Source organism: Hyperolius riggenbachi, chromosome 5, assembly GCF_040937935.1.
Source record: "Hyperolius riggenbachi isolate aHypRig1 chromosome 5, aHypRig1.pri, whole genome shotgun sequence".
Lineage (NCBI taxonomy): Eukaryota > Metazoa > Chordata > Amphibia > Anura > Hyperoliidae > Hyperolius > Hyperolius riggenbachi.
The window spans coordinates 67,591,949-67,606,640 of record NC_090650.1 but is presented as its reverse complement, the minus strand read 5'-3'; the positions used below and the strand labels follow the sequence as shown (position 1 = coordinate 67,606,640).

At 41.6% G+C, this 14,692-nt stretch overlaps 1 protein-coding gene across 8 annotated transcripts in view; it reads right to left on the bottom strand.

The window, feature by feature from the left end:
- The window catches only part of DIP2C (disco interacting protein 2 homolog C), a 635,214-nt gene that overhangs the window by 189,188 nt on the left and 431,334 nt on the right, over positions 1 to 14,692 (bottom strand). For all 8 annotated transcript variants that reach the window (XM_068235828.1, XM_068235830.1, XM_068235833.1 and 5 more), the window contains one exon: positions 4,087 to 4,180. In XM_068235828.1, coding sequence (XP_068091929.1) covers positions 4,087 to 4,180 — 94 coding nt within the window. The remainder of the gene's footprint in view (positions 1 to 4,086; positions 4,181 to 14,692) is intronic.

Here is a 14,692-nt window from a genome sequence, read left to right as displayed (position 1 = left end):
GCTGAAAGAAGCCCCAGATAAGTAACTGGCCACATTACATTTCACATAAAGGGAATCTGAAGTGAAAATAAACTAATGATATAATGATTTGTATGTATAGTACAGCTAAGAAATAGAACATCAGTAGCACAGATATGAGTCTCATATTGTTTCCAGTACAGGAAGAGTTAAGAAACTTCAGCTATCTATGTAAAAGTGCTTCCCTGAGCTCTCTGACCAAGCTTGGTTGGCTACACAGTACGGTTTTCTGAAGCACTTATCTCAACCTGTCTCTCACTGTTTCTTGTTTAAGGTTTTACTGCCAGGAAGTTCAAAGGTTCATTAGCTCTGCTCGGTTTCATCATTTAAAATACAGTGAGTGCAGTTTTCAAACTGCAAAGTTTAGAGAATGATGCAATGCTATAAAAAAAGCTGTATAACTGAAAATAAAAATATGAGACTCTTCTTTGCTACTAATATTCTATTAATCTGTACTACACATACAATTCATTATATCTTTAGGTTTTTTTCCCCTTCAGTGTCACTTTAATATTTCCTTTAAAGCGGATCCGAGATGAAAAAGTAACTATAACAAGTAACTTGTCCATATATCTTATCTAAAGTTTAGATAGTTTACACAGCAAATCTAGCTGCAAACAGTTTTAAAAGTTTGATTATATATTGTTGTAATACAATGAGGGCAGCCATGTTCTGTTTGTCACACTACACTGAGGCAAGCTGATAGCATCTCCAGCTCTCAGCCTGTGGAAAATTTCACTCCCCCTCCTCCTCCCCTGAAATCTCTGGCTAGTAAATGAGCACCCATAAGCCCTTGCTACAGTGCCAAGTGGGCGAGTCTTGATTAGTTTATAGGGAATTAGCATATTAAAACAAAACAAAAAAGTATTTGGCTTGAGGAATGCCCTATAAACTATATGAAAGAAACACAATTATGCAATGAGTAAAAGTTTATCTCGGATCCACTTTAAGTGTAAGCAGTAGATGAGACTACAATGAAGTGAATGGAGACAGTGGCTACTATCTGCAGCACAGTGTCATCTAGTGGCCAGAGAGAGCAGCTGTGTTGTATGCAGTATGTAAATTATCAATGGAACAATAGAGTTGGTTTTTATATTTATTCAGCGTCTATACAAGCAAATCCAATGCATTTGCTCTCTGTTCCTGGACTTAATTTTCCTCAGTGTTTTACAACCTCTAATTAGTTATAAGTGGGAGTTATGCCACAATCTAACTGCAGAGAAATGGACTGCAAAGAAACTGTCATGAAGAGCCCTAGAGTCTTAAAAGAGCACTATAGCGAAAAAGGTAAGCAATTAAAATCTTACAGAACCACCAGGCTTTGGACCCCTCATGGGTGATTCTCTGGGCTTTCTTTGTTTTCAAAAGCATTCCCTGAATTGCAGTTGCTCAGTCCAACTGCCAAAAAAGTGTGCAAGCAAGTAGGGAGGCTGGCATCTTACTATTTTGGCAGTTAAATTAGCAACTGCAGTTCAGAAAATGCTTTTGAAAACAAGGAATCCCCCATGAGGAGATGGATAAGTCCAAAACCTGTTCGTTAAATACGATTTTAAAGAGACAATGAAGCGGGGAAAAAAAAATCATGATATCATGGATTGGTTGTGTAGTAGGGGTAATTACTAGCACATTGGTAGCAAAAAAAAAATATTCTTAGATTTTTATTTTCAGTTATACAGATTTTTTTGTATAATATTGCATCATTCTCTAATACTTGCAGTTTACACACTACTCAGCATTCTAAAAGTTTTTTTGCAGAACAGGCAGTGAACTTTTGACCTGTCATGAACTGTTTTCTGCAAAAGAAAAACACAATACAGTTGAGATAACCTAAATCAGAAGTCAGAGCGCTCCAGGACTTGCAGAGCTCAATGGCTATTTGCATAGATAACAACTGGAGTTTCTTAACTCTTCCTGTACTGGAAACAAATATTAGACTTCTGTCTCTGCTCCTAATGCTTTATTTCTTAGCTGTACTACACAACCAATTCATTATATCATAATTTTTTTTCTCTTCAGTGTCTCTAACTGTTTACTTTTTCTGCTATAGTGGTCCTTTAACCCTTACAAAGAGGGGAAAAAAAGGAACACAGCCTCATTCTACGTAGGATTGAGATTTTATATACCGGTACACATGACTGTCTCATCCTGTTGCACGTTACATGAAATATTTGGTAAATTGTTGATAAAATGATATACTGTTAAAATGAATCACTTCACCACTGAGGGGTTTTACCCCTTGAGCACCAGAGCAATTTTCACCTTTCAGCGCTCCTTCCATTCATTCGTCTATAACTTTATTATTACTTATCACAATGAAATGAACTAGATCTTGTTTTTTTCGCCACCAATTAGGCTTTCTTTAGGTGGGACATTATGCCAATAATTATTTTATTCTAAATGTGTTTTAATCGGAAAATAGGAAAAAATGTGGGAAAAAGTTATTATTTTTCAGTTTTCGGCCATTATAGTTTTTAAATAATGCATGCTACTGTAATTAAAACCCATGAAATGTATTTGCCCATTTGTCCCGGTTATAAAACCGTTTAAATTATGTCCCTATCACAATGTTTGGCGCCAATATTTTATATGGAAATAAAGGTGCATTTTTTCAGTTTTGCGTCCATCCCTAATTACAAGCCCATAGTTTATAAAGTAACAGTGTTATACCCTCTTGACATAAATATTTTAAAAGTTCAGTCCCCAAGGTAACTATTTGTGTTTTTTTTTTTTATTGTATTTTTTTTTTTTTAATTACAAAAAAAAATAAATTGTGGAGTGTGGGAGGTAATGAGTTAATTTATTGTGTAATGCAATATATTTGTATGTGTAAAATGCTTTAGGGTGTAGTTTACTATTTGGACACAAGATGGCCACAGTGAGTCTGTTTACATGCGACCTGTAAGCGTCCGGAAGGACGCTTACAGGAAGCAGTAGGATGCTGGGAGAATCACAATGATCGCGCTGTTTCTAATAGAAGCAGCGGATCATTGCGGGAGCTTAGATCAACGAACGGGAATGGATTTTCCCGTTCATTGATCTCGGGGCGAGCGGGCGGCGGCGTGCACGAGCGGCGGGTGCGCGCGCACGAGCGGCGGGAGCGCGGACAGCGGCGGTAGCGTGGAAGGTACGGTTTGCTCCGTCCCTGGTTTTTTAGGGGGGGAAAAAGGGACGGAGAAATTCGTACCGCCGGGGGTAAAGTGGTTAAACATGCTATTGGCTCAAAACCGATAGCATCCTTTAGCGCTAGTGATTTAACCACTTGAGGACCACAGTGGTAAATCCCCCTAAAGAACAGGCACATTTTTACTAAAATGGCCACAGCAGCTTTAAGGCCAAGCTGCAGGGCCGCACAACAGCACACGAGTGATTCCCCCCCCCCTTTTTCCCCCACCAACAGAGCTCTCTGTTGGTGGGGTCTGATCACCCCCAAGTTGTTTATTTTTTTTTTAAATAAATATTTATATCTTTATTTTATTATTTATTTTTTACTATTTATTATTTTTTTTAAATCAAAGCCCTCCCTCCCCCCAGCCAGCCAATCCTGGCGATCAGCTGTCATAGGCTTCTGCCTATGAGAGCCGATAGCTCTCTTGTCCCCCAGGGGGACAGCCATGTCACACCGCTGTCCCCAGTACAGCACTGCTGCTGATCGCAGCGCTGTACATGGAAATAGACGGTGATGACGCCGTCTAACAGTCTCCCGAGCTGAAGGCGGGGCGGAGCTCCGCCACCGGAGCAGTAGATGCGCCCGCAGCCTGCACGCGATCTCCTGCAAACTGCAGTCCCAGGACTTGATGCCAATTGGCGTGGGGCGGTCTTGGAGAAGTTAAAAAAAGCTCTTGCTAATGCAATGCTATGGGGGATTTTTATAAAATCACATCACTAGTGGGATCACACTCCTAGCATTACATTAGCAAGAGCTTTTCAAATCACAAACAGCTCAGAAAAGCGCTTCCAGTGATTTCCAGGCCTTACCCACAATTTGCAGGTACAACTGTATTACACATAAATGTTACCCCCCTGAGAATTGAAAAAAATAAAATAAAAAGAAACAGAAGAAGAGCTTACCTTTATACTGACAAACTTTCTGTATCCATGACAACGGGTTGACTTTCATGAGGGAGTAAGGGATACTGATGACGTGCATCATGTTCATGACGCTCTGAAATCAGAAGAACACAGCGATCCTTGATTACAGGAGAGGAAGAATGATGCAGGAGATCGTTGAGACTAATTATTCTGTAGGAAACAGCAATGCTAATTTTGTAACTTAATTTTTTGCCTTCTCCAGGCATTTTCACGAGCGCACTTAAAGTTAATGCTCATAATAACTCAGAAACGTGAAGATTTTACAGCCACGTAAATGGCTGAGCACATTATCTGCTAAGATACGGCAATTCGGCTATCAGGAACGTCCTTGCAGAAAAGTAAAAGGAAGCATTATCCTGAGCAGACATTTAGAGAGCTTGTAAACTCAAAGATCGCATTTAAGAGAAGCACATATTTTTTAAAAAGTTTCCTCCCCGCTATTTCCCCGCAGGTAGTAATTCTCTGTGATTTGGGGAGACAATGGACACTCGGCTGCAGCGGCTGAGCTCTGCAGGCGCAGCAACGGTGCAAATCCCCCAGAACGCCTTCCGCATAATCATCTGCTTACGCTGTACAGCAGAGCAAACAACGTAGAGGATGTGTAAATTGCAGCAACTTCACAAAAGAGAAACTTAACTTCTGTTACTTATGGTAGAGTTTCCATCTAATCCACTTTAGTTACTAAGCTGTGCTTGTGTGCAGTGGATATTTAAAGGGACCCTAAGGGGTAATTAAAGATGGAATTTGGACTTACCTGGAGCTGAAGTGAAATATCGGTAATATTAACCAGTATTTTACGATCTTCATTACCAATGTAAATATTTTTTTGTGTTCATTTGGCGTGCAATATACAATGTTATTTATCCTTTACACTTACTTCAGCTTCACCCCTTTCCCTTTTAATACCATTACTTTACTATATTTATTAGTCTAAAGCTGGCCATACATGGTACAATTTTTCATTTTTTTTTCCGATTAGATAATTTAGTTCGATTATTCTGTTAGACTGAATATAAAGATTTTTCCAGCATGTCCAATCAGATTTTTCTCGAAAAAAACGGGATAATCGTTCGAATTTCTTGATCGGAAAAAAATATATTTTCAACTTTCATTCGATTCGATCATTTAGATCGAATAAACGGGAAAATCTAACGTTTTTATTGTATCGTGTATGGTCACCATAATGGAGATATTCATGAAAAAAACCCATAAAAAACCATTGTTATGGTGGCTGTACACGGTACAATAAAAACGTTCGATTATCCCGTTTTTTTGATCTAAATGATCGAATCGAATGAAAGTGGAAAATATTTTTTTTTTCGATTAAGAAATTCGAACGATTATCCTGTTTTTTTGAAAAAAATCTGATCGGACCTGATGGAAAAATCTTTATATTCGATCTAACTGAATAATCAAACTAAATTATCTAATCGAAAAAAAATGAAAAATTGTACCATGTATGGCCACCATTATATATGGTGTTTTGAAATTTAAGCTTCACCCCGTGCCCTTTTTTCCTTGTGCCCTTATTGAATGTTCGCCTCTCTCATGCTACACTTAGTGTAGTCCTTGAGATTTCTGTGCTTTACAATATTTTCTATTCTTTCTTTTTTTTCCATTATGGTTCCCTATATATTATAATTGTGTCGCGCGCGCATTTCATGTGAGGCCATTTTTTACAAATTAGGCCACTGCAGCTTTAAAGGGTTTGCTGCAGGGCCGTACTACTCAGCACACAAGTGATCCCCCCCCCCTTTTTTTTTCGACCACCAACAGAGCTTTCTGTTGGTGGGCTGTGATTGCTCCCCCAATCTTTTTTTATTTTTTTTACAAATATTTCTTTATTTTTTACAATAAATATCGCTAATTTTTTAACTTAAACCCACCTGCCAATCAGAGCGATCAGGTGTCATAGGCTTCACCATATGACAGCAGATCGCTTCTCTGCCGCCCAGGGGGACAGCCGCGTCACAAGGCTGTCCCCAGTACAGCGCTGCTGTAGATCACAGTGCCGTACAGAGTAAATAGACAGCGTTTTTGCCGTCTAACAGCCTCCTAGCCGCGATCGCCACTGGGAGACAGACGGCGGAGCAGAGCTCTGTCATTCAAGCAGAGATGAGCGCGCAATCTCCTGCATAACCCCGCCCCAGGACTTCACTCCAATTGCGAATGCAGATTTGCTTGAGCAGTGTCTGGTGAATAAGCTAATTAGGCCTTATCTGCAAGCCAGGTATATACGGGTTCACTTGGTGTTTGATGACACACCCTTTTTGCAATACGTTTTCGGTTCCTTTCTTCTGGAGGCAGGTTGTGGATGACTCTTTACATGGGCTGTCTGCAGCCTGTTTCCCCATTGGGGTGTGGAGCTGTAGAGTCACCCTTGAGCTTTACTGGGCTTGGGGTGACCTATGCTTCACTCCCCCCCTGTCGTAGTGCTCCCAAGTCGCGCACATTTGGCCTGGCATAATAATGCACTTGGACGCAATACAAAATAAGGCAGGTCCTATCCTTTGGGAGGTGGGTGCGGGCGGCCCTCCCTGGCGGTGGCAGCGCTTGGGGGGGGGCGCCCCGCACTTCTTAATCTCCCCCCCAGTGAGTGTGCTTGGAGTGCCCTGTTGGCCCCCCTTTTCCTGGGATCCTGGGGGGGCCTCCATGTGGCGATCCAGGATAAGTGCTAGTTGCTGCGTAAAGTAATCCCCCGCAGGGCACAAATTTTGCGGTGAGTTAGTTGGCAAAACCCTGCATATCCTGGCATGCGAAAGCGAATGCAGATTTGCTTGAGCCATGTCTCATGAATAAGCTAGTTAGGCCTTATCTGCAAAGCCAGGTATATAAGAGTTCACTTGGTGTTTGATGCACACACACTTTTTGCAATACGTTAACATATCATCTCGGACTTCAAGCATGCAGAGTTTTTTTTCACCAGGCAGTAACAGCTACACATGGGAACCACTGACATGCTTATAGTTACAAACGCTCCCATTCAGTTGAATTATTTTGCAACTGGAAGGCGCTTGACCCCGGCATTCAGACGGCTAAATGGCGCTTGTAATGCACCCTATAGCCATTTGAAAGAGTCCTAACCAATGGTTCCTTTTTATTTAATTTTACATATCCAAAATGTCCTGTCTATCCAGGTACCTCCCAACCACAGGATGCAGCTTTGTGCTGCCACAGCTGAAGTTTCCAGAGAAACTTTTCATTTAAATGCATTACTTGCTCTGTTTGAATCCAAAAATCAATGCTCAATCTCTTCACCGCTACGCCTAAAGCCATTAATAGCAAGAGGAAATATTACCCACAGCAACAGCGAGAACATATCAAAAACAAGAGCTCGACTTTTGTTGCTGCCGATCAGAGACTCTCAGTGTTTCATATCAGCATGGAAGCCTCCTGGGGGTCTGACATCCAAATCACCTTCATGCATCTACTTGGAGAACGTCGCCGCGCTCCTATCAGGAAGAAATGTGAACTGCTAATGTTACAAAGAGGGCAAAACAAGGTAAATGGAGAAAGAACTGGAGAAAAGTCCCTGCGGACTGCCTGAACTGGGCGAGCAATGACTTACACAGAGGTGAATTCATAAAAGAAAATTATTTTCTAAAGCCGAAAAATAGTGGACAACATAAGTCATCCAGCAAAACTAGACTAGATTTTTTTATTTTTAAAGTGTCTGTTACCTGCAAAAGTTTGAAGCCCTCAGTTGGGTCATATTTGGAAAAGGCGCCCAAATTGTGATACAATATGTAGTGAATGGATTTAAGTAATAGGAACGTTTAAGAGGTTAATATTTGTATTGTTTGTATTGTTAGACACCAATTAAAAGACAATGCGTTTCACAGGACAAGCCCGCTTCCTCAGGTCAGATAGAGACTGTTTCTGAGCAAAGTATCTCAGTTTCAGAGCAGCGTGTGCACGTGCAAGGGGGGGGGAGTGTTTGCGCACACATGATCACACGGTCACAGGGACGGGAGGGGGATTGTGAGCCAGACCTAGAGCCCATTTATTTATGGGCTTAGGACTACTAGTAGTATATAACAGTGATTTTTTTATTTGAAAATGAGCAAATTGAGTCATCTATGGGGTGCTAAGTCCACCACTACCTCCCTTTTTAAACTGCTTTTAGTGCATATTAATCTTCTTGCCGCTGAGGATCGCTTAAAGTATAGACGAGCCCAAGCTCAGGTAAAAAAAAAAAAAATACCTACCTAATAAGAGGGAAGACTATGGATACTGTAGAGGCTTCACATGACGTCCTCCAGTCCCCTATTGCCACTCATGCCCCACCCCAAAGATTTCTGACAAGGGCTTGTCAGAAATCTGATTAGGGCTCTTTCACATCAGAGCTTGCGTTGGAGAACGCTCAAAGCATCCGTTTCGTTGTATGCGTTTTAATGCGTTTTGATATGCGTTGCACTGCAGTGAGTGTGCGTTTTTAATCCGTTTTCAATGCGTTACAGGACATAGGAAAACGCAGGTAATTTTTTTTTCTTTTAGTTTTCAACTTTCTACATTGTTCCTCTGTTGCATTCTGGGACTGATTGCCTGCGTTAACGGATTAAAAACGCGCATAGTGTGCGTTTTACATTGACTAACATTGTAACGCATAAAGCTAGCGTTGGCCGAAAAACTGCGCCTGGGTGCAGTGTAACGCAACGCACAAAAAGGCTGCGTTATATGTGAAAGCTAAAATGAAAGTCTATGGACTTTCATTTCACCTTGGGTAACGCAAACTTTATCCTTTGCGTTGAAACGCAGAAAATCTGCCCTAATGTGAAAGAGCCCTTAGGGTTGCGCTCCCCTTTTTAAGCAAGAGCGTGACTGTACTGCATCTTTGTGAGTACGGCCATGCCTGTGCAGTAAGCAAGACCTGCTCATCCATAAGTGGCTCTGTGTCCGCACAGGTTTAACACGACTGCACTCATGCCTGAAGAGTAGCATGCCCCAGATCTTCTGAAGGATACTGGCAAGTGGTGGACGTGGCGAGGAGGACACGGGAAGTCTCCATAGTGTCCAGAGGCTTTCCTCTTCTTAGGCATTTCCTCTTTGACCCTTCTTGATCAGAGTTTCGGGAACAGAAGTAGAGTTTAAGGACAACTGTTATGAGTGGATATAGAGGCTGCCATATTTATTACCTTTTAAACAATACCAGTTGCTTGGCTATCACACTGATCCTCTGCCTCTTAAACTTTCAGCCACAGACCCTGACAAGCATACAGCAGTTCAGATCAGGTGTTTCTGACAAAAGACAGGATTAGCTGCATGCTTCCTGGTGTTATTCAAACACTACTGCAGCCAAATAGATCAGCAGGGCTGCCAGGCAACTGGTACTATTTAAACGCAAATAAATATGGCAGCCTCCGTATTCTTCTCACTTCATGCAGAAAACAGCTGATTTTACCGATCACCTTGCCAAATGCCAATTCACTAAACCTATTACGGAACTGAAAACTGAAAAAAATACTGCAGCGCATAGTAGCGTAGATCGTACGCATTGCGTTCCGATCGCACAGCCATCTGCGCTAAATGATCTGAACGAGGCCTTAGTGAATTGATGCACGTTTGTTTGGTAAATTACCAAACTTCTACCGCATGGGGGAACAGTATGTGGTATTTTACTGACCTAAATTATTTTACCGAACTGCCCATAGTGAATTGAGGCCAATGAGTTAAACTGCAGCAGAGACATCAGGGTGCCCTGATGTTGTTTAAATGATCCAAACGCCTAATACACCCCTAATAAAAATCAGCATTTCTTATCTCATAAAATACGGTCTCGAGTTCAGTGTCCTGAAACTGAACAAATATTCACTGGAGATCCGTAAACTAAAGTTACAGCGGATCATGCAAATCCGATGCGTTCAAGACAAATTCCAATCCTGCTGAATATGTATGCAGCTAATATTCTGCCCCATCCACAGATGATTGCAAATAAGAATGTATGTATCTCATGATTCTCTAAGGATCATACAATCCAACACCTGCATGTTCAGGAGAATCAGTGAAATCCAATTCCCCTGCAAGCAGGAATGACCTGCCTCTTTGCATCAGAAACATTAACTAGTTCAACACTACTTGTTGCTTCTCTCTCCAAACAGGCAGAAGGATCAGAAGGACAAACTCAAATACAACTGCAGTGAGATTTTAGACATTCATTTTTTCAGTCTTGATTTTGTATGATCCTCAGGTAAGGTCCAGTTTTTTTTGTACAGCAACTTCACCAAACTTTAGTGAATCGACCCCAGAGTGAGGTAATATCTCTACAACATGAAGACAGCAACAGCATGTTTTTTGTGTGTGTTTTATATTTTAGTAATATAGAAAATTATAAGAATAGCAGGTTTTCATTGCCATGTTAGGCTGCCTCTATCAACACAAAGGAGCCGGATGACACGATGAAGATGCAGAAACAGTGCGGTAAACACTTCCACTCAGGTTGTGTCTGCGCCACTATGGCCTCAATTCACTAAGCAGTCAACGGATGGTTTTTAGTCTACAGATGGTTTGGTGTGAATCAGTTGCATCAAAAGAGAATTCACTAATAATTACCGAATGTTTTAGACCTGTTTTTAGACCTGGTCTAAAACATTCGGTAATTAGGTCGGTAAAGCAGGGGAAATTATCAAAAGGTGCAATTCACAAACAAGTAGCTATGGCTGACATCCTTCTCCTCTGATGAGCTCTCCTCTGCATACAATTAAACTCCTGCATAATGAATTCAAAAGGTTCCATCCTCACGTCTAAAATACCTCTCAGAATTACTTTACCGACAGAAATCAGCTGGTCTAATCTCTGTCAGAAAAAGTGGGCGTGGTTACTCCTTGTTTGCCTTTGTGCATTGCAGCTTTTGATTATTTCCCCTGCTTTACCGACCTAATTGCCGAATGTTTTCGACCAGGTCTAAAAACAGGTCTGAAACATTGCACCAAACCATCAGTAGATTAAAAACCATCAGTAGACTAGTCTAAACTGCTTAATGAATTGAGTCCATTGTTCACATACCTGCCAATTTTGCATCCATTCTGTTCTCGCTGCCACCTGTCCATTTTATCTGCCACACCACCTGCCACCGCTGCTCCTCCACTAGTGGGGTGCCCCATGCTTCTGCTGGGCTCCAATCTGATTCTTCCCTGCAGTGGACCAAAAGGTGAGTGGAAGCACAGCAGAACCAAAGCTGCGGGACAGGTGAGTCGGTGTTCAGCATGTGGCGATCAGCCTAGCAAGAATGGACACCGTCCGTTACCATAGACTTCCATTGTGTGCAAGTTGTGGCGCAATTGCGATATGGTTGCGGAAAAATGCAATTGGTTGGAATTTTTGTACTTGTGGTCCAGTCCCCACGTAGTATGCATTTTTGCTATTTTACTGCAGTGTGGACCGACCTAAGCCCTCAAAGACCATATAAAAGCTTGTCAGAAGTGTGGTCATGTGACTGACTCTTGTTGCATTTTTTTATTCTCATGTGACTGGTAAGCTTTCATTCACAGTTCCCAGAAGCCAGCCACCAGAATCTGGACCTGTCCCATTACTCCCCTCTGTCACCCAAGAGTAGTGGGCAGAAGTGACAGCTGGGCTACATTCGCTCTACTTCCTGGGTATTATCTGTGGGTGAGTAGCAGCCCAGCCAGATTTTTTTTTTCTCCCACTGCTCCACCTGAGGAGAAGAGGAGGACAATCCACAGCAACCTGAGTTATATGAACTTACTCCTGCTCATAGATTTTGCAGTATTTAAAGAGACTCTGAAGCCAATTTAAAAACAGCTTTTTACCTTTTATTTATGTTAGGCATGTTTGCCTCTGTTAAAACGCCGGTATCCCGCGGCAGAACGAGGGTTTTTTACCCCCCAAATCCCCTGGGGCACATTGCGGAGAGCGCTTCCGTGAGAGGCAGAGCTTTTGGCTGCAGCTCTGCCTCTACACGCGTCTTTCAGCGCGTATCTCCGCCTCTGCCCGCCCCTCCCAGTCTTCCTTCACAGAGAGGGGCGGGGGAGAGGCGGTGATCTGATTGACGCGCATGGAGGCAAAGCTACAGCCGAAAGCTCCGCCTCCCTGGGTAGCAAAATCCACGATCAAGAAAGTTGTGGATTTTGAACAGGGGATTTGGGGGGTAAAAAATCCTTGTTCTGCCGTGGGATAGCGGCGTTTTAACAGGGGCAAACATGCCTAACATAAATAAAAGGTAAAAAGCCGTTTAAGTGCCTTCAGTGTCTCTTTAAAAGCTTTTTTCTTTTAACATTTGTACCTTACAGTATCTTATTATTGGGGTTTATGGCGAGGAGACAAGGTGGACAACAATTTAAGGCATAGAGGACAGAGGCGCCAGAGTAGAATAAAAATGTTTAAAAAACAAACGTCTAAAAGAGGGGGATGTTCAGGTGGACTTACCTCCCTCGAAAATATAAAACTCAATTGAGTCACAATATATCAATATAAAAATTGTATTTTCAACTCCACTTAGTGCAACGCGTTTCGCAGGTGTGGTCCTGCTTCATCGGGCAAACAGGAGTATAACTCAATGGGTCTAAATGCAGAAGTGAGTGCCTCTGTCTGTCAGGTTCTAATACTTCCCCACCTGCACTTGAAGTGGTTGCCTATGTTTGTGATATATCTAAATATTTTGCTTTAAACCATAACCAACTTAACAATACTACACCATATTGGGATTTCGATTTCTCTTTGTTCTTCCAAACAATTTAAGGCAGGGAGAGGTTTTAAAGGGAATCTTAAGTGAAAAGAAACTTATGAAATAATGCATTGTATGTGTAGTACAGCTAACAAATAGAACATTAGTGGCACAGATATGAGTCTCATATTGTTTCCAGTACAGGAAGAGTTAAAAAATGTCACTTCCGTTATCTATGGAAGAAAAGAGCTTCTCTGAACTCTGGACCCAACTTGGGTTGGCTACAGTGCTGTATTCTGAGGCACTTATACCAATTCAGATAAAATTTTTACTGCAGTTAAGTTGAAAGGGTCATTTGCCCTTCTCTGTTTTATAGTTTAAAATAAAAAGTGTGGTTTATAAATTGCAAATATAATAGAATGATGCAATGCTATAAAAAAAGCCATATACCTGAAAATAAAAACATGAGACTCTTTTCTGTGCTACTAATGTTCTATGAACTATCCATACTACACATATAATTCCTTATATCATAAGTTTTTGTTATTTTTTTCCGCTTTAGTGTCCATTTAAAACTTCCTGTGTGAATGACAGTACGACTCATAACAGGAAGTGATAACAAATTCCTCTGACAGTAAAAGCTACAGGTAATAATAAACACCCAAAGGAAGCACTGACTTTTCCTAACTTTATTCACAGCGAATTTGTTTTGGATGGAACTGCACATAAAAGCAATATAGGCTTTATGTGTGAACAATGGTCAACCCAGTAACAAAGCAGACATGACACAATTGTTGTACATTGTTTGTGCTATACAAATATTCTATTCACAACCTTACAGCAAGGAACCTGTGTGGAATGGAGAGGAGAATGGTCCCCCCCAGAGGAAGAGAGGCTGCACGGAGCCGCCATTGTGTGTAAGAAAAGGCAGGTGTGGAGGACGGTGAGGTAATCGCCACATTAAGAACTGGCTATTCTAACCAGAGGACAGTTGTTGTCAAACCATCCCAGGAACAAGAGTAAACACTGTTGTTGTGAAATGGAGGATTATTGTCCAGTTTATAGGCTTTTAAAAGGCCCTTTGTGACAGGAAAAAAAGATGGACGCATGCAGGTGTGCCAGGTGCCGCTGAGCATTTTTGTTTGCAGAACCGTCATCTGCAGCGAGGCGCCAAATTACTCTTACAATAAATGGTCCTCTGCGGACTACTCATCTTGTGTGAGGACACAGAGGCAAGAGGCTGCTGTGCAGTAAAGCCTGCTAACACGGCCACTGTGATTTCTGATGTCCCGCAGAGGAGACAGCAGAACCAATTACAGTGTGCTGTATGATTAAGTAAATATGTTGTATATTGCTTGCCGGGTATACAAAATAAATGTGACTCAGGGAGCGTAACTATCGTTCTTACAGCAAGGGACATGTCCATCTGTCATTCCACAACAGAAAACATGGATTTCTGTCACACTGAAAATGTATAGACTGAAATTGTAAAAGCCGCCACATGCTCCAGCGGGTGCACGCGCGCTCCCTCATTGACACTATGTGCACCTGCTTAAAGTGAATGATTGCTGCTGTAGCAAATAGCAGCAATCACTCATTAAAGTGTAACGGTCGGGCATAAAATCAAAAATCAATTCTTTATTTTTATCTGGTAAACAAGTAATAAGGATGCTAACCAGGCAATCCAAAAGTTAAAATCACCATTACTTTTCTTGTTGATAAATGATCCTTACAAGTGTACCTGATTATTTGGTACACAAAAAGGAAGTTGCAGAGCATGCTGGGTTGTCCTTGTTTTGCTTCTCTACTTCCCTTCAGACTTAACTAATTCAATCTAATTGGCTGAAGCATCTTTCCCTCCTGTTTTCCCCTCCCACACCTCTGTTCCTCTCTGATTGGCCCAATTGTCTCATGCTGAGACAATGACATCAGGATTCACTTCAAAATAGCCACCGTTAAAAG